We start from the raw sequence: 20,994 nt of genomic DNA, 5'->3' as shown, positions 1-20,994 counted from the left end.
TTAGGAACCTTAAAGAACGCTGGTTAGGAACCTTAAAGAACGCTGGTTAGGAACCTTAAAGAACGCTGGTTAGGAACCTTAAAGAACGCTGGTTAGGAACCTTAAAGAACGCTGGTTAGGAACCTTAAAGAACACGGACCCCTCAAAACCCAACCGGTCCAGAACAGAACACGTTCAACGTTCTAACTGTTTTATATTGAGAATAAATATTAATGCTCGTTGCATTTCAGTGTCTTGTTTCACCATCAATATGAAGTGTATATATATATATATATATATATATATATATATATATATATATATATATATATATATATATATATATATATATATATATATATATATATATATATATACACACATACATACATATATATATACACATACATACATATATATATACACATACATACACACACACATACATATATGAATAAAATATACATACAACAATTAATAAAGTAAAAAAAAAAATATATATACATAAATTGAAAAATATATATATTTATATATGAATAAAATATATATATATTTTTTTTTTCATTTTTCAAATATTTATACATTTAATTTATACATATTCTTTTTTAATATATTTTAATTTATACATATATTTGTTTTATATATTTTTATTTAGATATATGCAAAAATGGATGTGTATATGCGTATAAATTAAATATATATATTTAATTTATACGTATATACACACATCCACTTTTGCTTATTAGTCTTGATTTTTGCTTCATATTCATAATTTCATGGAAACATTCTCCATCAGATCATCGGGAGTCTCCTCTGTGACAGAACCAGAACTCCATGATATATATGTATATATAAAGATGATATATATGTATATACAAAGATGATATATGTATATACAAAGATGATATACATGTATATACATGTATATTTATATAAAGCAGATCCAGACCTCCATGATATACATGTACATATAAAGATGATAGACCTCCATGATCTCCAGCAGGGCCTCGGTGACGGTCTCCAGCGAGGACAGGGCGAAGGTCTCCCTCTCGTAGGAGCCGGGGGAGAAGGACCGGTCCCGGTAGCTGGAGCGGAAGGCGATGACGGCGGCAGACTTCACCTTGCTGATGCCGAACAGCAGGTAGAACTTGGGCAGCGAGAACTCGGTGAGGCTCAACCTCAGAACCTGCTTCGTCTCCTCTGGAGAGGAAACACAGCGGCACGGACGCTTAACGGAGGGGAGTCATTCTCTCCATCTTACATCATTTCTTAAATTCACCTTTTAAAGGCACTTGCATATGAGGTATAAACCCATGTGTTACATCAAAAATTGCAGAACAATCTCATCTCTCTATATAATGAGGCACCATTGTCATAAGGAACAAGTGTAAAGAGAGAATATGACTCTAAAGCTGAAAAATTGAAGCTTGATTTTTGAAATTCTTCATATCTCTTGTGAAAACTCATGTGGACGACACGTTTTGGTGATGAACATTGTTTTACCAAAGGTCTTAAGTTCATAAAAGCAGTGAAATATATTAATAAAATGGAAGATACATGTAAATAAATGTCTACTACTCAGAAAACTATATTACAAAATTTGGTTTTAGACATTTATTTACATGTATCTACCATTGTATTCATATATTTCATCTCCATCACTAAAACACATGAGTAAAGTTATGTTTTCACAAGAGATATGAAGAATTTCAAAAATCAAGCTTACATTTTTCAGCTTTAGGGCCATGTTATCTCTTTACACTTCTGTCTAAGGACAATGGTGCCTCATTATATAGAGAGCTGAGATTGTTCTGTAATTGTTGATGTAACACATGGGTATATATCACATATGAAAGTGTCTTTAACCCTTCAGGGTCTTAGGCCTTCTCGATTTTACACCAAATCCCACTGAAAGGCGGAGCTTCACACAGACTCTGCAGCCTGTGAGCTCCTGTGAGAGACAGTAGGAGCTCACAGGACAAGGAAGGGAAAGGTCTGGCGCCTCCAGCAACATTTAAATCTTATTTCTGTGACGTTTTATCACCAAGATATGAAGATATGCACTGGATCAGGGGAAATGTATGTACTTCCATAGTTAAAATGTAACTTTTTATTATGAGCGGAATTACATTTGAAATTGAGTCAATAAACCAACAAAATGTCACAATGGTCAACAAAATAACGGCTCACTTTGCTCTAATCTCGTAACTCTGGTCCAGAATTGACGCTTCATTCCTACAACTTTCATCAGGCTTCGTTTGTCAGTAAGGAGAACAAGGAAGTGAAAGCCTGGCGCCTCCAGCAGCATTTAAATCGTATTTTAAAAACGTAAAACATAGTAAAACGCGAATCTGCGTCGCTCCTCCCGGGAGTGTTAACGGACGGGATTCGACCCCGCGACAACAACAACAACAACAACACGAGGGCGGCGGCTTGCTCACCGCTGAAGTTGAGCTGCGAGCAGGTGCACAGCGAGTGGATGATGTTGATGACCAAGCCGTGGGTGGAGGCCCGCAGGGACAGCGGCCCGGTGGCCACCAGCAGGGTCACCACGTGGAACAGGTAGGGCAGGTGGGCCGCCACGTCCAGGGAGTTGTTGAAGGACAGCATGAGCATGTAGCGCGCCAGGATGGCGATGTCGTCCCACATCAGGTGCTGCTCCAGCGTGGGCGTCGGAGACAGACACGTCTTGTCGATGATCTTACACATCCGACCAATCACCTGCGGACAGAACATTTAATGTTTAGGCAGGAGAACAGTTAGACAGAACATTTAGACACTGCCGACGGAAAATAGACAAACTTGATATAAATAGACTCTATGCAGGTCGGTTATTATTTAAGGAGTATATTATTTTGCCGTTAGCGGTGCTGCTAACGCTACTAGCTTTCCTCATGCTGGTTCTCCGTTAGCTGTGCTGCTAACGCTACTAGCTTTCCTCATGCTGGTTCTCTGTTAGCGGTGCTGCTAACGTTACTAGCTCTCCTCCTGTTGGTTCCCCGTTAGCGGTGCTGCTAACGTTACTAGCTCTCCTCCTGTTGGTTCTCTGTTAGCGGTGCTGCTAACTTTACTAGCTCTCCTCCTGTTGGTTCTCTGTAAGCGGTGCTGCTAACGCTATTAGCTCTCCTGTTGGTTCTCCGTTAGCGGTGCCGCTAACGCTACTAGGTCTCCTCTTGTTGGTTCTCCATTAGCAGTGCTGCTAATGTTACTAGCTCTCCTGCTGTTGGTTCTCTGTTAGCGGTGCTGCTAACGTTACTGGCTCTCCTGCTGTTGGTTCTCTGTTAGCGGTGCTGCTAACGTTACTAGCTCTCCTGCTGTTGGTTCTCCGTTAGCGGTGCTGCTAACGTTACTAACTCTCCTGCTGTTGGTTCTCCGTTAGCGGTGCTGCTAACGTTACTAGCTCTCCTCCTGTTGGTTCTCTGTTAGCGGTGATGCTAACATTACTAGCTCTCCTCCTGTTGGTTCTCTGTTAGCGGTGCTGCTAACATTACTAGCTCTCCTCCTGTTGGTTCTCTGTTAGCGGTGCTGCTAACGTTACTAGCTCTCCTCCTGTTGGTTCCCCGTTAGCGGTGCTGCTAACGTTACTAGCTCTCTTCCTGTTGGTTCTCTGTTAGCGGTGCTGCTAACGCTACTAGCTCTCCTGTTGGTTCTCCGTTAGCGGTGCTGCTAACGCTACTAGCTCTCCTCCTGTTGGTTCTCCGTTAGCGGTGCTGCTAACATTACTAGCTCTCCTGTTGGTTCTCCGTTAGCGGTGATGCTAACGTAACTAGCTCTCCTGTTGGTTCTCCGTTAGCGGTGCTGCTAACATTACTAGCTCTTCTGTTGGTTCTCCGTTAGCGGTGATGCTAACGTAACTAGCTCTCCTCCTGTTGGTCTAAACACTGATTGGTTGTTTACAAAGTCACATGACCAGAGATCAGAGACTAGAGAAACATCTGTGATCGACCGATCACGTGATCGACTGGATGATGGAGGAGAAAACTTTATTTTATTTATTTTAATTAACGACGTTGTGTTCTCAGATATGGAGCTGAAGCACAAGACAATCAGAAAACAGAATATATTCTTCTGGGTGACAAAGAGTTCAGCAGACAAGGTTCCCTTTGTGCTCGGTGACCTCAGCCGGCAGCGCCGTGGAAAACACCGGCAGAAAGACTCACGTTAGCTCAACGGAGCCCGGTATAAAAACAATAAAATAATCAGATATTCTTTTAAATTCCGTTCCACCCCGAGGTGAAACCACACGTGGAGGGACTCCTCAGCCTCGACGGCTTTTCTCGGTCAACACGCCTCACAAAGGCGCCATTGAGAGCGCTGCTGTTGTGCGTCTGCCGCTGTGTGTTGTGTTTGTTTCTCTGAGCGGCGGCGGGACTCGGACCCGGAGGACACCGCTGACGTCGCTCTGCAGCACCGGAGCGGTTTACAGCCCTGGGGATTCAGCTCTTCCGTTAGCAAGTAAGTAAATATTACGTTTAACGAGTCGAAGTTTAGATTTGTGTTGTTAAAAAGCTTCTAAAATGATGTTAAGTAGGTTGAGTTTCATGTTGTAATGTGTGGATCCACTGGATCGGGGGAAATTTATGTATTTCCATAATTCAAATTTCACTTTTTATTATGAGCAGAACTACATTTGAAATTCAGTCAATAAACCAACAAAATGTCACAATGGTTAACAAAATAAAAAGTGACATAAATAAAGAAATTAATTAAGAAAAAACTAATACATTAAGAAGAAAAAGAAATGAAGAAACTAATTTATTTATTTCTCAATTAATTAATTTATTTCCTAATAAAGAAATAATCAACAAAACCAAATTTAAAAAAGGGACATACAATTAAGAAATAAATTAAGAAAAAACAAATAAATTAAGAAATAAAATGAAGACAAATATATTAAGAAACTAATTAATTTGTTTATTTTTTTATTAAGAAATACAATTAAGAAGAAACGATTATTAAGAAAAAAAATTAAAGAAAAAATTTAGAAATGAACTAATTAAGAAATAAATGTTTATTTTATTAGAATTATTTTTTTTTAATTACTTTTTTAAAGTTTTTTTTACACCAAGCTCCGGCTCACTTTGCTCTAATCGTGTAACTCTGGTCCAAATTGACGCTTCATTCCTCCAACTTTCATGAGGCTTTTGTTTGTCATAAGTTGGCGGCACTCGAGCGGCTAACGGTTATTAGACGAAACGACAACCTTTAAAAAGGTTGTCCAACTGAACATGAACGCAACCCGTCTGAAGGCTCATAAACTTCGGCAACGCCTCGTCGAGCGGTTCTGGAGTCGCTCACCTTGCTGGAGACCAGCTTCACGTTCCCTGAAGCCAGAGCCACGGCGGTGTCGGCCATGACCTCGGCTTTGATGGAGCCCAGTCCTCCGGTGGCGCTGGTCTTGATGAAGCTGTCCAGCACCACGTCCAGCAGGTCGGTGATCTGAGGACACGGGGGCAGAGTTAGAGGTCGGGGGACAGAGGAGGAGGTCGGGGGCCACAGGTAGAGGTCGGGGGCCACAGGTAGAGGTCGGGGGCCAGAGGAGGAGGTCGGGGGCCAGAGGAGGAGGTCGGGGGCCAGAGGAGGAGGTCGGGGGCAGAGATAGAGGTCGGGGGCAGAGATAGAGGTCGGGGGCAGAGATAGAGGTCGGGGGCAGAGATAGAGGTCGGGGGCAGAGTTAGAGGTCGGGGGCAGAGTTAGAGGTCGGGGGCAGAGTTAGAGGTCGGGGGCAGAGTTAGAGGTCGGGGGCAGAGTTAGAGGTCGGGGGCAGAGTTAGAGGTCGGGGGCAGAGTTAGAGGTCGGGGGCCAGAGGTCGGGGACAGAGGTCGGGGACAGAGCTAGAGGTCGGGGACAGAGCTAGAGGTCGGGGGCAGAGCTAGAGGTCGGGGGCCCCGGTGACCCACCTGGCCCAGGCTGCCCCAGATCTTGGCCTGGATGGAGGGGTACATCTGCTTCTCGTTGATGGTCATGGTGATGAGCTTGTCCAAGATGGCGGTGACGCGCTGGCGCTTGGCGTCGTCGTTGTGCTTACAGAAGCGGACCAGGTTGAGCAGCCAGGGAGTCATGTACTCCAGGCAGAGATGCTTCAGCTCGATGCCTGGCACAGGACACACACACACACACACACACACACACACACACACACTTGCTTTGTAACACCAAGGAAGAAACATCCAGCGTCAAACACAGGACTTTCACCCAGGAGGGAGCGGTTCCTGTCCAAAACGTAACTTAAAGTAAACGTTGGTTTGTAAACTGATGTGATTTTCTCATAGACTTCTATACAACCAGAGGAGTCGCCCCCTGGTGGTCAGGAAAGAGAATGCAGCTTTTACACATGAAGCATAGACTTCTACACTCATCCATTAAGGTGGCAACACTTTAAAAAGCTGCAGAGACCGTTTAGGTTTTACAACTCAAGTGCAGCTCAACGCATCCTGACCGATTAGCACGGTGCCGTATTTCACGTCGTGTAAAAGGCACCGACTGAAAAAACAAGGATTCATTGCCGCCTTTTTATAGCTTCCCATGAATAACTTGCTGCTTCCGACAACTAAAACGCTTGTCCTTAATAGTTGGCTGTCTTTACTCTATAGTGGAAGCACAGGGCTTTTGGTGAACGTAAAGATCAATAGATTCTTAGTTGTCTCAGTTCCACTCCAGTTGAGCTGATAATCATGTTATGTATTGAATATGTGATCCGTTAGTAAAATCTCCATAAACATCTCTGCACAAACCCTGAAAAAAAGGCAGTTTTTTAGCAAGCGGCAAAGGTTATCCCGTCAGGTGGACTCACTGGACTTGCTGAAGCCCGAGATGCACTCCTCCAGAAACTCCAGCGTCAGATGGGGCTCGTTGGCAGCCAGAGTCTTGCTGATGGAGACGATGAAGAGGGTGTTGTTGGCTGGGATGCAGAGGCCCGACGTCTCCAGCAGCTGGCCCTCGATCTTCAGGTTGAAGGTGCACGTCAATGCACACAAGAGATTGTAAGCCGCCGACCTGAAGGTGGGACGTACAACAAGTGAGAGGGGTCAAGTCCCGCCAGGAGTAGCGCAAAAAAAATAACTCCCAATGTTTTCAAGTTCTACCATCACTGCGTTGACTTGGGTGGCAATAACAGCTTCCTTGCATTGATGTGAAAGTGAAAGGTAAAGTGGGGAAAAAACTCCTATCTGCACTTTGTTTATTTTTCATTTTTTGTAATTGGTATCCTTAACAAATAGCATTCTGCAAGAAACCAAAACTTTTTTTGGGTACCCTTAAAGAAGTGCATTTTTCAGATGGGAGGTTTTTGCTCTTCGGCCTTTGATATATAATTTATCTCTGACCTTAAAGGCACATTTACAGCCCAAAACGCACGTGTCTTGAAATTCTAGTACTTACAATTCCTGATACAAAACCATAGGACACCAGACAGATGAGCTTTCTCTGGAAAGAGCACTTTTTTGCAGTTTAGACAACAGTTTTGTGTGAAGAGTCCACACCAAAAAACACAACAAAGACAATCTTTGGCGCTTCTAATTGTCCTCAAGCTGGCGAGGTCACGGTGGTTTAAAAAAGGCCTGCCGGGACTGACCTGAGGCTGGGGTCAGAACTACCCAGGTTCAGCAGGGCGATGTTGAGCAGAGTGCCGGGAACGTCTTTGGGTCGGATCTTGGTGTGCTGCGGGATGGAGTCGGGCTGCGACAGCTCCCAGCGCGTCCGGATGTGGATGATGGACTGGACGATGGCGTCGCACTCCTGGTGCATGAAGGTGAGCGGCGTGCCCTGGTTGGCCATGGTGAGGGTGAACTGGCTCTCGTCCACCAGGCAGATCTCCTCGATCTCGGAGGCGTAGTAGACGTCGTTGAGGAAGACCGGCTGGCCGAGGACGCGGGTCCGCTCGGCCGAGGTCACCTGAACCGCGGTCGAGCCCACCTGACCGGAGAGGAAGCACAACCCCAATCATCAAAACAGGGTTCATACATTCTGACCAATGGGTTTCCATGACTTAACCAAATTTCCATGGCTTCCAGGACTTTTCACCAAATTTCCAGGACCAAATGTCCATTACAAACATTTAGTGAAATCTGGGTGCAAACAGTAAAAAGTGAGTAAATGTAGTATTTAAACTAACAATGAGAACACAAAGCATACAGTAAACCTTAAATGACTCAAATGAATGAGACAATAGTTTGATTAAAAGAATAAACATTTATATAGATGCCTGTATGTATGCCTGCTTATATTCTGAGTCTTTCTTTTAAAAGCATATTCATTATTTCAAACTCAGCGTAAATGAAGTCATGAACACATGAATATAAACACACTTACATGACTTTTCTAAAACTTTTTTTTCCAGGCCTGGAAATAACCATTTTTAAATTCCATGACTTTTCCAGGTTTTCCATGACCGTAAGAACCCTGAAAATCACACGATTGTACAAAGAAGCTCTTCAGTACCCTTGGAGCGATTCCCCTACTTGGTCTTGAACCAGCGACCCGCTACTTTGGCCCTTCCTCACCTTTATGGAGACCTTGGTGTCCTTGTGGGCCAGCTTGAGGGCGTTGTGGAACACTTTGAGGTCCTCCTCCAGGGTCAGCGTGGCCGCGGGCAGCTTCTGCTGGTCCGGCTCGATGTGCTCGGCCAGCTTGGCCGGAGAGTCGATGAACTGCAGCCGCTTGCTGCCCTTCAGGCCCGTCAGCAGCCGCTCGTGGTACTTGGTGTACTCCCTCACCCAGGTGTTGCAGTTGTAGACGAAGACGGCCGCCACGTTCTCGTAGGCGAAGCCGGGGAAGACCACGAACCACTTGGACAGGAAGTCGGTCTTGAAGCGATTGCTGGGTCCCACGTGCGTGAGGTCGACCACGATCTCGTAGGGCTTGGCGTAGTAGGGCTTGAGGGTGAGGAGGACGTGGTAGATGAGCAGGTCGCCGTTGATCTGGCCCGTTTTGAACCTGCGGGAAAAGGAGACGCATGAGGTTCAGATCTTTATGAACGATGCATGCGTGTAGGGTTAGTCGTGGTGTACCGTTTACATTTGTTCACAGCAATGAAAAGTCTTTTTTTGGCTTCTGAGAAACTGCATTTCTTTTTTGTCTCTCTCTCTTCCTGTAAGAGCTCGTCAGCGTCATCAACGAGAGACCCCGAAATAACCAGAGCAGCAGCCGAGACGGGGTCGGGAAGCACGTTCAGAGCGCCTGAAGAATCCGTCTGCAGCAGCAGCTCCACGCGAGTCCACATCCCGGAAGTACCGTCAGCACGAGAACCTGCCGGTCAGAGCTCTCCGCCTGCGACGCAGACCGGTGACCTTTCTGCTCTTCATTCCAGAAGCCCAATGGAAGGAACCAGAGCCCTTTGGCTGTTTCTGCTGCTCAGCCGGCTGCCGTTCTGCCCTACGGACGCAGACCCGAACCCGTCGACCGAGCAGCCGCATTCGTACCAAACGAACGACGCGACCGCCGGACGCACGGACCCGCCGGCCGCGGACGTCAACGGCACTCGAGTCGACTGCCTGATCGACACCGAGATGGGCCTGATCGCCGTGGGCTCGGCGGGCGGGCTGATCGTCTGTCTGCTCGTGGCCATCGTGGTGCTGGCCGGTCAGATCTGCGTCCTCCAGCGCCGGGTTCGCGCCCCGAGATCCTCCCGGTCCAACATGGACTTGGTGAGCGGCGCGGGGTACTGGCCGGAGGCGGGAGGACTGGTGGGGCCGTGCGACGCCAGCGTCATGCTGGAGGAGGTCAGGGCCGACGAAGAGACGGAGGCCGAAGGGCGGGAGGTGAGGCCGGAGGGCGGGGCCGCCGCGGCAACGGGCTACGAAGAGAAGCCCCGTCAGATGCAGGGCTCCAGCTCCAGAGACTCCTGTCTGGAGATTCCCCAGGACCTGGAGGATATGCCCCTCATGGTGTGAGCGGGAAACCCCGCGAGGCCGCCGCCGGTCCAGGACACTCACGACAACCCAGTTCAGCTTGCATCTTCACCTCCTTTTCTTTAGGTTCTCTACTTTCTTTAAGTTCCACTTGTGTGTTCAACTCCTTTTCTTTAGGGTTCAACTCCTTTTCTTTAGGGTTCAACTCCTCTTTTGGTTCCCTCCTTTTCTTTCGGTTTCTTTCCTTTCACCTCACATGATTTAACAGCCGCCTGGGCAGCGGCTCATATTGATCAACTGGTGCCGATTTAACATCCGAGTTACTGAAACCCACACCAAGAAATATAGTAATATATATAGTGATATATATATATATATATATATATATATATGTATGCATATTTTAACAAAACCTCTTTTGTCACTAAAAAAGCCAAAGTACTCAAAATGGTCTGGCAAAATAATACTTATTAAAGTATAAACATTTATCCAACTTATCAGGAAGTTTACAAATGCAGTCAATGTCAGTTTTTGGGACTCAACAGCTTTAATTGAATATTATTATTATAATAATATTATTGTCAGTATTGTTGTTCAACACCCAGTCCAACAAGTAATGCGTACATATGCAGAACCTTCTTGTAGGTATTCGTTTTAAACTACTATACTTATAGTAAAGTGTGTCTTTTGTCTTTTTTGTGTCTTCTATGTAAGTTGCGTGGGGATAAATAAAGTATACATCTATCTATATAAAAAGACTTGAGATCAGGTCCATTTTCTAAAGACCTTTGATTCTGATGGAAAAGCCTTTAATGGTGGAGAGAGGAAGTATTTATATGAAATACTTGAAGTAATGAGTATGTAATTACTTCAAGAATTTAAGAATTATTTACTTTAAACGTCTAATTCTATCCGATATGTAGTTTTTCACACTGCTTGATTTGGCTCAACTTTACAAAATGAATAAATAAAACACCTTTAGAGCATCAAAGGGACTCCGATTGTGTTCATGTTTATGATCTCTTGTCCTGCAGACTAATACTTCTGTTCTTTCATAACACAAATGAAACTGAGCCTGTTACAATGTCCGGTTTGAAATAAATGGACTTCTGCATCTCGTCAGTGTCGTTTGTTTCAAATCAATTTCCACAAATCAAACCACGAAGCCTTTATGTTTATCGGCTTCTTTAAGGAACGCTTAAAACACACTTCAGTATTTGGAACAACAAATGTATTGTAATGAATCCCAAGCTTGAATATCCTGCAAACATATTTACTCAAATGTAGAGATTTTAAAATTATTTTTAAAGCATTTGAAAACCAATTTTCCCCCGAGAACGGTGGAGAGAATGAACTGAGCGTTATTGCATCCTTTGTCTCCATGATGATGCGTTCAGGCTCCGCTCTGTGAACATGAGTACTGGCTGAAGGTAAACGATAACGTTCTCATGATGCGTTCAGGCTCTGCTCTGTGAACATGAGTACTGGCTGAAGGTAAACGATAACGTTCTCGTGATGCGTTCAGGCTCTGCTCTGTGAACATGAGTACTGGCTGAAGGTAAACGATAACGTTCTCGTGATGCGTTCAGGCTCTGCTCTGTGAACATGAGTACTGGCTGAAGGTAAATGATAACGTTCTCATGATGCATTCAGGTGTAATCTAGTAAAATGTGGTGTTGGTGATGAACTAGAATAAATCCAGATGTTTTCACAAGAATATAAAATAGATGGAAGAACAGCTCTGAGCTCATTTAATACACTTTATCAACACTAATGATGACTGTAATATATTATATTTTATTTAATTATCATTTAAAGTGTGTTTTTATGAAGAAGAAAAAACAAATAAATTACTATAGCAAAGTATAACATGGTATTTGCGATGGTTTACTGACTTCAGAGTGTTAAAATGATAAATAGTATTGATCCTTCCAGCAACAAAAGGATCTATATCTGTATCGGCAGCAAAACCAAACGTGATCATGGATCTCTAAAAGTTCCATTTGCTCTTCTGCGTGACCCAGAATGAAAGTCACTTCTTTCTTGCTGTGAAACATGAACTAAGTTTAGCCGTCAGAGCGCCGGCCTCCTGGCGTCACACTTCCTGCCAGAAGGACGCCTCGCTGCAGACGAGCGCCTGAGACTCCACAGCTTCACTCTGAAGACGTCCTGCAGCGGTGAGTACCCTTTAATCACCAGGTTCATGTGGCCTTCAGGGGCATCTCATAACGCGGGGGCTTTGGGTCGATGCCGGAGCGACAAAGTTACCAAACGGAGGTGTAGTGAGGCGCAGCCAAAGGGAACACGTCTACTTAGAGAACTTGAACACATCACAACTAAAGCTGAGAAACGGTAACGACCTAAACGGCATTCTGCGGTGCGTAGAGAAGCCGGCTGACGCACTCGTCTATTTAAGTTGCATGTAGAGGAAACGAGACAGCATCAGTTGACATTGCAACACTGCAGTTGCTTCAGATCGCATTGCTCTGACTTAACAACTTCCTCTGTTCCTCCCTGAAGACGCAGCGACCAGAAGACGACGATGAGCGTCTCCTGGTTGGGCCTCGTCGTCTTGTGGCTGCTGCCGCTGACCTCCGGCCAGAACGCCAACGTGACGACGCCCACCGAGCTCACCGAGGACCGGCGGAGCACCCGGGAGGCGTCCGGCTGGAGGGCCGTCTCAGAGGTCGCGGGCCAAGCTTTGCAGCAGACGAGTCCACCGCCGCCGCCGGCTTCTTCCACGAGGTTTCTGCCGGCAGCGACGCCAAGCGACCAACTCCGGTTCAACAGCTCCACGGAGGGCAGGAAGTCCAGGACGGAGAACCCGTTTAATTCCACAGCATCAGCAACAACCAACGCAACCGGTGGCGCCAGCGACCGAACCGGAACCACGCGGGCACCGCCAACGCCAACAACAAGGCCAACGCCAATGCCAACAACAAGGCCAACGCCAACAACAATGCCAACGCCAACAACAAGGCCAACGCCAACAACAAGGCCAACAACAAGGCCGACGCCAATGCCAACGCCAACAACAAGGCCAACAACAAGGCCGACGCCAATGCCAACGCCAACAACAAGGCCGACGCCAATGACAACGCCAATGACAACACCAAGGACACCGCCAATGCCAAGCAGCTCCGCCCAAACGCCATCCACCGACGAGGCAGTGACCCAACCGCCCACACGCCCAACGCCGTCTACGAGCCTCATCTCGACCACGAACGTGTCTACCGGACCCGTTGAGAACAAAACCGCCGGTATGAGCCCGGTCCCAGCGACGCGGCCCCCAACGCCGAGGCCGAAGACGGCGCCCGTCTACACCGCCGAGGCCACGGAAACCCGCCCGGCGAACAAGGAGAAGGCCGGGAAAGGACCCACCCACGGCCGGGTGGTGGCGGGGCTGATCGGCGGCGCGCTGCTGGTCATGCTGCTGGGGTTCCTGCTCGTCTACGTCAAGAAGCGGAAGCTTCAGAAGCAGAAGATGGCGACCGGCGACTGGGCCGGGCCCTCGCCGTTCCTGGAGGGCGGCGACGGCCGGGTGGCGATGAGGTCGTCCAACCGGATCTCCCTCTCCGGCTTCCTGACCCAGAGGCTGTCCAGGAGGATGTCCGCGACGCCGGCGGGCGAGGAGCTCGTCACCATGACGCCGGCCAGCACGTTCGGAGGGGAACGCAAAGGGAGTCGGTTCCCTCCAGAGGAAGTGCAGAGCAACGGAGACGCTCCGGAGAACAACGGCGACATCTCGGAGGTTCGGAACCTTTCTGCTGACGAGGACGGCGCCGCCGCCTGACGACCACGAGGGAACCGAAGCACCCGGTCAGCCTCGTCATCGTGAGAGGAAGAAGAAGAGATAATCATCCGAGTCTCTTCTGCTAAAATGTTTCAAAGCAGAAGAACGTTTTCACACAGAATATCACAACTAAAGGAATGGAAGAGTCGTCAAATACTTTCATACGAGAATCAACTGCAAAAAGATCATAAATCATGAATCTGGCTTTTGAGCTTTTACCATTAGTCAACCTTCTTTTCTTTATCAATTTAATTTAATGTGGCTTTACTGACATGAAAGTATCAAAGTTACCAAAGCATCATATTTAAAAAAGTGCATATAATATATCAGAATTACATTTGTGTGTGTGTGTCGTCGTCCTCGCAGTATTTATGTGAGAGTTCATGAAACTCTTTTAAATCTGGGATACAGAGTTTAATTGGTCAAAAACAAAACGTTCCTCATTTCATTGAATGTTGTATATTTTGAGTGCGTCTCTGTATTCTTGCTTTTCTTTTGGTCGCCATCATTTATTTCGTGGCTTCTGGATCACTGAGAAAGTGTCCTGTATTCATGCAGCAGCTGATGACATCATCAAGACTCTCTGGTGTGAGACTGATGTGCGTGTAGTTTATATGTGTAGTTTGTACATGTGTGTATATGTGTACATGTGGGTTGTGGTTTCTCAACGTGAGACTTCAGGTCCTGAGAACAGCGTCGTGGATTTAAAGAAGCGTTCTGTCGTCTTGAAGCCATTCTGTTAAACTATAAGTTTTATTTGTTTGTTTTATTGCTTCTGAAGACTGTTGAAGATTGTTTTGTGTGTTGTAGTTTGATGTCACATTAAAAACATATTTAATACTTCTACAGCCTCCAATGACTAAATTAAACACATTTAAACCTTAGACTTATTAATTTTACTGAAAATTATACATATATATTTATACATAAATATATATACAAATATATAATATATGAATATAAATAACTGTATAAAAAGAAAATGTGTATAAAATAAAAATATATATGTAAACAATATATATAAATAAAAGAAATCTAAAAATATATATGTAAATAACAAATATATTTTAAAAAAAATATGTAAATAACAAATATATAAATAAAAAAATATATACAATATATATAAAATGTAACTAAAGTCTCTTTGTACCCTAAAACTTATAAAAGACTCTAAAGAACTTAAAATATATATAACTCAACTATAAACTACTTACTTTGTAGTACTACATTTACCTCACGACCAAGAACTAAATTAAGAAGCAAATATTATATTTTGAAACTATCCAGCTATTAGAATAAAAAGCTCCACCTTGAACATTGTTCTGATAATTCCTCTCAAAACATTTAAATGAAAGACTTTTACTCTGCAGTTAAATGAAAGACTTTTACTCTGCAGTATTAATAGTTTCACATTAAAAAGTCTTCTTCCAACAGTTACAGATAGAAAAATAAATCAAGATATTGTTTATCTGGATCCCCAAATCACTAAATCCAGCCCTGAAGACAAGAAAGCAGAAATGGGGGAAATTTTATCGTTAATTAAAGTAGAAAACTAAACAGGTCCACAAAGAAGCTATAGATGATTCATAAAGACATTTAGAAGTGAAAAATATAGAATGATGTTTCTATTCTCACTCATTGAACCTGAAATAACGATTCATCAGCATCACTGAAAGACCACTGCTGCACAGAGCCCTGAGGCTCCGCCCCCTTCACCACCACTGCTGCACAGAGCCCTGAGGCTCCGCCCCCTTCACCACCACTGCTGCACAGAGCCCTGAGGCTCCGCCCCCTTCACCACCACTGCTGCACAGAGCCCTGTGGCTCCGCCCCCTTTACCCCACTGCTGCACAGAGCCCTGAGGCTCCGCCCCCTTTACCCCACTGCTGCACAGAGCCCTGAGGCTCCGCCCCCTTTACACCACTGCTGCACAGAGCCCTGAGGCTCCACCCCCTTCACCACCACTGCTGCACAGAGCGCCGAGTGTTGGTTTATTCAAAGTTTATAGTTTAGTAACACTAAACGCGTCCAAGCTGCACCAAATATGGACACACACACACACACACACTGCTGCAATCCTCTTCATCCTCCTCCCTCCCCCTCCCCCTCCTCCTCCCTGCAGCTGCATCAGAGGCAGGGTGGTGAGCAGGAGGGGGCGGGGCTTACAGGCAGCATGTCTACAGCCACAACACCACAGCAGCAGGAGGAAAGAGAAAGAGACTCCGGCAGACTGAAGGAGGAACCGACCGGAGGGATGAGCGAGCGACGCTAGAAAGGATGAGGTGAGTGACGAGAGAGAGAGAGAGAGAGAGAGAGAGAGAGAGAGAGCTTCCTTGTGGATGTGCTGAATGCAGTGATCCACACCGCTATGCAGATCTCTGCTGTTAGTTGCCCCTCTTGGGAAGAAGTCCAGCATGCGGACTAAACAGAGGCACGTGGGATGAGAACACACAACCACATGGCGCCTCTCTGGAGCGCAGCAGCTCTGCGGGTACGAGTCCACTGCAGCACTCTGAGCCCCGGCCCTCTGGCAGGGCTTCAGCCGGACGCTCCCCTCTAGAGCAGAATGAAGAGGGGAACCCACACATAACTGCTGCTCTCTCGCCCTGCAGAGCCGCGACCATGAGCGCCGGCCTCCTGCTGCTGCTGGGCGGGCTGCTGGCGGGCCCGGCGGCCTCCGTCTGCCCCGGCGTGTGCTCCTGCAGCCGGGGCCACCGCACGGCGGACTGCTCCTCCAGGGGCCTCACCAAGCTGCCGCCCGGGCTGCAGCACAACATCAACTTTGTCAACCTCTCGTTCAACAGGTGAGTCTTCTGGAGGGCGGGGTTAGAGACGAGTAGTTCAAGTGCACCTCGGAAGGTTTGGAAACTTGGCCATCGGAACTTTTCAGACGTCACAGATAGTTAGAAGCTTTCAAATCTACATCCAAATCTAATATTTTACAAGATAGTCAACCTTTGTTTCGTAATAATACATCTAATACTTTCATTTAATAAAGTAGTTTAGTTTAAACGTCTTTGCTACTCTTTCCTGACCACCAGGGGGTGACTCCTCTGGTTGTATAGGAGTCTATGCTTCATGTGTTAAAGCTGCATTCTCTCTCCTGACCACCAGGAGGCGACTCCGGTTGTATAGAAGTCTATTCTTCATGTGTTAAAGCTGCATTCTCTCTCCTGACCACCAGGGGGTGACTCCTCTGTTTGTATAGAAGTCTATTCTTCATGTGTTAAAGCTGCATTCTCTCTAGTGACCACCAGGGGGAGACTCCTCTGGTTGTATAGAAGTATATGCTGCATGTGTTAAAGCTGCATCCTCTCTCCTGACCACCAGGGGCGACTCCTCTGGTTGTGTAGAAGTCTGTGAGGAAATAACTACTTCTCTTGACTTATTCCCTCAGTAATCATTGTAAAGTACATCTAATGTGTTTTTACACCCTCCTGACAGCCTGCAGGGTCTGGACAGCCAGCTCACCCACTACGCCCACCTGCGGACCCTGGACCTGTCCTTCAACCGCCTGGAGGCGCTGCCCCCCGGCCTGCCGCGCTCGCTGTGGGACATCCGGGCGGCGGGGAACCACCTGCGCTCGCTGGACAAGAACGACACGGCCTACCACTGGAACCTGAGGGCGCTGGACCTGTCGGACAACGAGCTGGAGCGGGTGGTCTTCATCAACAACACGCTGCCGAGCCTCCGGGCCCTGAACCTCAGCCGCAACCGCTTCTGGACCGTGCCCACCAACATGCCGCACAACCTGGTGAGCGTGGACCTGTCGCACAACTACCTGGCGCGGATCCTGCCGGGCTCGCTGGACCGGCTGCCGAGGCTGGCTCGGTTCTACCTGCACGGCAACCGCTTCTCCCGGTTGTCGGAGGGGGCGTTCCAGAAGCTGGCGGCGCTGGAGGTGATGACGCTCGGGGACAACCCCTGGGCCTGCGAGGACGAGGAGAACATCGCGAAGCTCCTGGCGTGGGCGGGGCAAACCCGCGCTACCGTCCTGGGCTGCCCCTGTTACACCAAACCCGTCTGCGGGCGCCAGGAGCGGCACTCGGGGCCGGTCACGGAGCCGCCGCTCTGGGTCGACGGGCCGTCGCCTGGTCACCAGGCCAACTGGGCCCTCTTCGAGACGGGGAAGCATCAGGACCGGTGGGGCGCGAATGGCTCGGAGGAGCACGAGTCGTTCGTGTGGACGGCGCCCACCAGCTTCTCCACACACACGAGCACTACGGCGCCACCGCCTGCTACCAACAAGCCCAGAGCGGCGACCTCTAGGAACAAGAGTCACGGACTCCTCAGTGACTCTCAGACGGTCCCGCTGATGATTTTAGTCCTGAGGGCGCTCAACACCTTCTGAACCACTGGTACTGGATCCAGAACCTTCTGGGAACTCCACGAAGCTCTTTCCTTGTCATTTCTCTGACTGTTACTGCCTTCTGTCGCCATCATCAAGTGCATCTCCATGTTTTAATGTCTCTGAAGTGTACAAGACTAAACTACTAAATATCTGAACACGTGGTTGAAGAGCAGTGCTGCTGTCGAGGCTCAACTCTATGGACTCTATGAATCCCATAGGATCCCATGCAATGAATCCCATAGGATCCAAAGCAATGAATCCCATAGGATTTCAAAGCAATGAATCCCATAGGATCCAATAGGATCCAAAGCAATGAATCCCATAGGATCCAATGCAATGAATCCAATGAATCCCATACGATCCAATGCAATGAATCCCATACGATCCAATGCAATGAATCCAATGAATCCCATACGATCCAATGCAATGAATCCCATACGATCCAATGCAATGAATCCCATACGATCCAATGCAATGAATCCCATACGATCCAATGCAATGAATCCCATAGGATCCAATGCAATGAATCCAATGCAATGAATCCCATACGATCCAATGCAATGAATCCAATGCAATGAATCCCATACGATCCAATGCAATGAATCCAATGCAATGAATCCCATACGATCCAATGCAATGAATCCAATGCAATGAATCCCATACGATCCAATGCAATGAATCCAATCCAATGAATCCCATAGGATCCAAAGCAAAATACAACAGAAACCTATCAGTAGTTTCAGCAGACCTTTGGACCGACGAAGGAAAAGAACTTGGTGGACGTTATGGATCTCGACGTAAAATCTGAACCAGGACTGCAGGACTGTTTGTGCCATGGATGAGGATTCACTGAACTCAAATTAAAATCCACTCAGAGAAGAAGTTCAACTGTCTATTTTCTATCAATCTCAAAAGAACAAAAGATTAAAAAAACACCAACTATGTACGAAACGGCATTATAGTGAGTTTCAAACCCTCCAGACAGACTGTTGACTGAACAGATTCCAATTAAAAACACATGAAGAAGAACAAAGCGATTGATTATTAACACAAACTAAATAAAGACAGATGATCGAAAAAAAATGACACTAATGGATCTGATTTTTTTTTGTACGTTTGCTTCCTTTAACGTGAGCCAACAGCTCATTGGTGTCGATGTCCAACATAACATCATAATAAACAACGTAAAGCTAAAGTAGATGATAAAAGGTACAGGAGCTGGTCAATCAAACAATGTGTTGACGAGATATTGTTGTAGAGAAACATCGGAGCGCTTTAAGGTTGAAGCATAGCATGAAGCAGTAAAATGGAAAAAGACTTTTCTGGTCTTCCGACCGTTCGAAGCTCTTCAGCGCTAACGTCAAAACCCGATGGTACGGCGACCATGCAAGCTGCCACCCTGGGCCCTTAAATAATCAGTCACATCCACGTGGAGGAACGGGATCGAGCTGCCGATCCTCCTCCACAGTAAGGAATCAGCACCACTTTGAAACAAGTCAAACCTGAAAGGGAACCGGGAACGTACCTGCGGGCCACGTAGTAGAACACAGGGTTGCCGGTCTTGGAGGTTCCTGCCTGGTAGAAGATGTTGAGGGTCTTTAGGGCCTTGAACTCCTCCTTCTCATGGACCTGGTGCCTAAAAGACGAACCAGAGACCTGAGGATCAGTCTCCCCTTCATGTGTTTAACAGGAAGTGGAATAACGGACCTTTGATCAGGACGATGGGATGTTTCTCTAGTCTGATCTCTAATCATGTGACTTTGTCAACAACCAATCAGTGTTTAGATCAATGGGAGGAGAGCTAGTAACGCTAGCAGCACGGCTAACGGAGAACCAACAGGAGGAGAGCTAGTAACGTTAGCAGCACCGCTAACAGAGAACAAGGAGGTTCACTTAAGTTACATGACGATGTGTTCAGGCTCCGCTCAGTGAAAATGAGTACTGGCTGAAGGTAAATGATGACGTTCTCATGATGCGTTCAGGTGTAATCTAGTAAAATGTAATGTTGGTGATGAACTAGAATAAATCCAGATGTTTTCACATGAATATAAAATAGATATTAGAGATGAATTATGCGCTGTATAACTTCCTAACGAATTATTATACTTCATTAACACCAAGTTGAATATATAAATGATATATTTTATTTATTTATTTATCGCTTGAATTGTGTAACTTTTATGAAGAAAAAAACCCCACTATAAATTACTCTAATAAAGTAAAAGTATAACGTATTTTTGATGGTTTACTGAGAATTAAAGTTATTTTTAGGACGGTGGTAAAACAATAAGTTATATTATGGATCCTTGTAGACCAGCTGCTATAATAAAACACAGGGATCTGCATCAGTTAATATGGATCATTATATCAGGGACTCGATCCAGTGTCAAAGACCTGAGGACCCCGAGAAACCAGTCCGTCACTGGAGGAACACTACCTGGTCATGAACTCCTCGAACTTGGAGCTGGTCAGGTTGAGGCTGGACCAGTGCGTGTCGGCCACTGGTTTGTGCTCCGGAGGGCCCAGGTAGGCCAGCAGGGTGGCCATCTTGTCGAAGGGTCGCCTGCCCACGGCCTTGTGGTCCCTGGGGATTAGATCATAAAAAGGGATCAGCGTCACCAAACACGATGGGTAGGGATCAGAGCCCGCCACCAGCTCCCTGTACTGGGCTCGCACTGCACCTGTTGCTGGAGAGGTACTGTCCGATGCGCTCCTGGTTGTTCCACAGCAGCCGGTGGAGCGCCAGGACGTTGCCGTCGCTGATGAAGGACAGGCTGTGGTTCACCGAGTCGCTGGGCGGGGAGTCGGAGGCGATGTCCAAGAAGAACCTGAGAGGGGAGAGTTAACACTTTAAAAACCCACCTGTTTTTAGGCCTCTGCTCAAAAATTGCACAACCAAACTAAAAAGGGTGTTTCTCTGCAACCGCTAGGGCTGTTTGAATAATGTCGGTGTTATAATAAAGGTACACATGTGAGATGTTGTTCAGATGTGTAAATATCAGTCTATATGTTACTGGTTAAGA

At 46.6% G+C, this 20,994-nt stretch overlaps 2 protein-coding genes across 3 annotated transcripts in view; one reads left to right on the top strand and one right to left on the bottom strand.

Annotated features, from left to right (window-relative positions):
- Positions 1 to 20,994, bottom strand: part of nf1a (neurofibromin 1a) — a gene marked incomplete at its 5' end in the record, with an annotated part of 72,314 nt that overhangs the window by 14,028 nt on the left and 37,292 nt on the right. For both annotated transcript variants that reach the window (XM_079225079.1, XM_079225078.1), the window contains 10 exons: positions 965 to 1,179; positions 2,421 to 2,700; positions 5,278 to 5,418; positions 5,880 to 6,073; positions 6,773 to 6,975; positions 7,553 to 7,893; positions 8,481 to 8,913; positions 19,497 to 19,607; positions 20,409 to 20,555; positions 20,653 to 20,799. In XM_079225079.1, coding sequence (XP_079081205.1) covers positions 965 to 1,179; positions 2,421 to 2,700; positions 5,278 to 5,418; positions 5,880 to 6,073; positions 6,773 to 6,975; positions 7,553 to 7,893; positions 8,481 to 8,913; positions 19,497 to 19,607; positions 20,409 to 20,555; positions 20,653 to 20,799 — 2,212 coding nt within the window. The remainder of the gene's footprint in view (positions 1 to 964; positions 1,180 to 2,420; positions 2,701 to 5,277; positions 5,419 to 5,879; positions 6,074 to 6,772; positions 6,976 to 7,552; positions 7,894 to 8,480; positions 8,914 to 19,496; positions 19,608 to 20,408; positions 20,556 to 20,652; positions 20,800 to 20,994) is intronic.
- On the top strand, positions 16,243 to 17,971 carry LOC306742028 (oligodendrocyte-myelin glycoprotein-like; the record flags this gene model as incomplete). Its single annotated transcript, XM_079224369.1, has 2 exons — positions 16,243 to 16,424; positions 17,065 to 17,971. The coding sequence occupies 2 exons, from the start codon at positions 16,243 to 16,245 to the stop codon at positions 17,969 to 17,971; spliced, it is 1,089 nt and encodes a 362-aa protein (XP_079080495.1).

The sequence above is a fragment of the Taurulus bubalis genome (genome assembly GCF_910589615.1).
Source record: "Taurulus bubalis genome assembly, chromosome: 10".
Taxonomy (NCBI): domain Eukaryota; kingdom Metazoa; phylum Chordata; class Actinopteri; order Perciformes; family Cottidae; genus Taurulus; species Taurulus bubalis.
The sequence above is the reverse complement of the archived record's forward strand: the minus strand, read 5'-3'. Positions and strand labels throughout refer to the sequence as shown.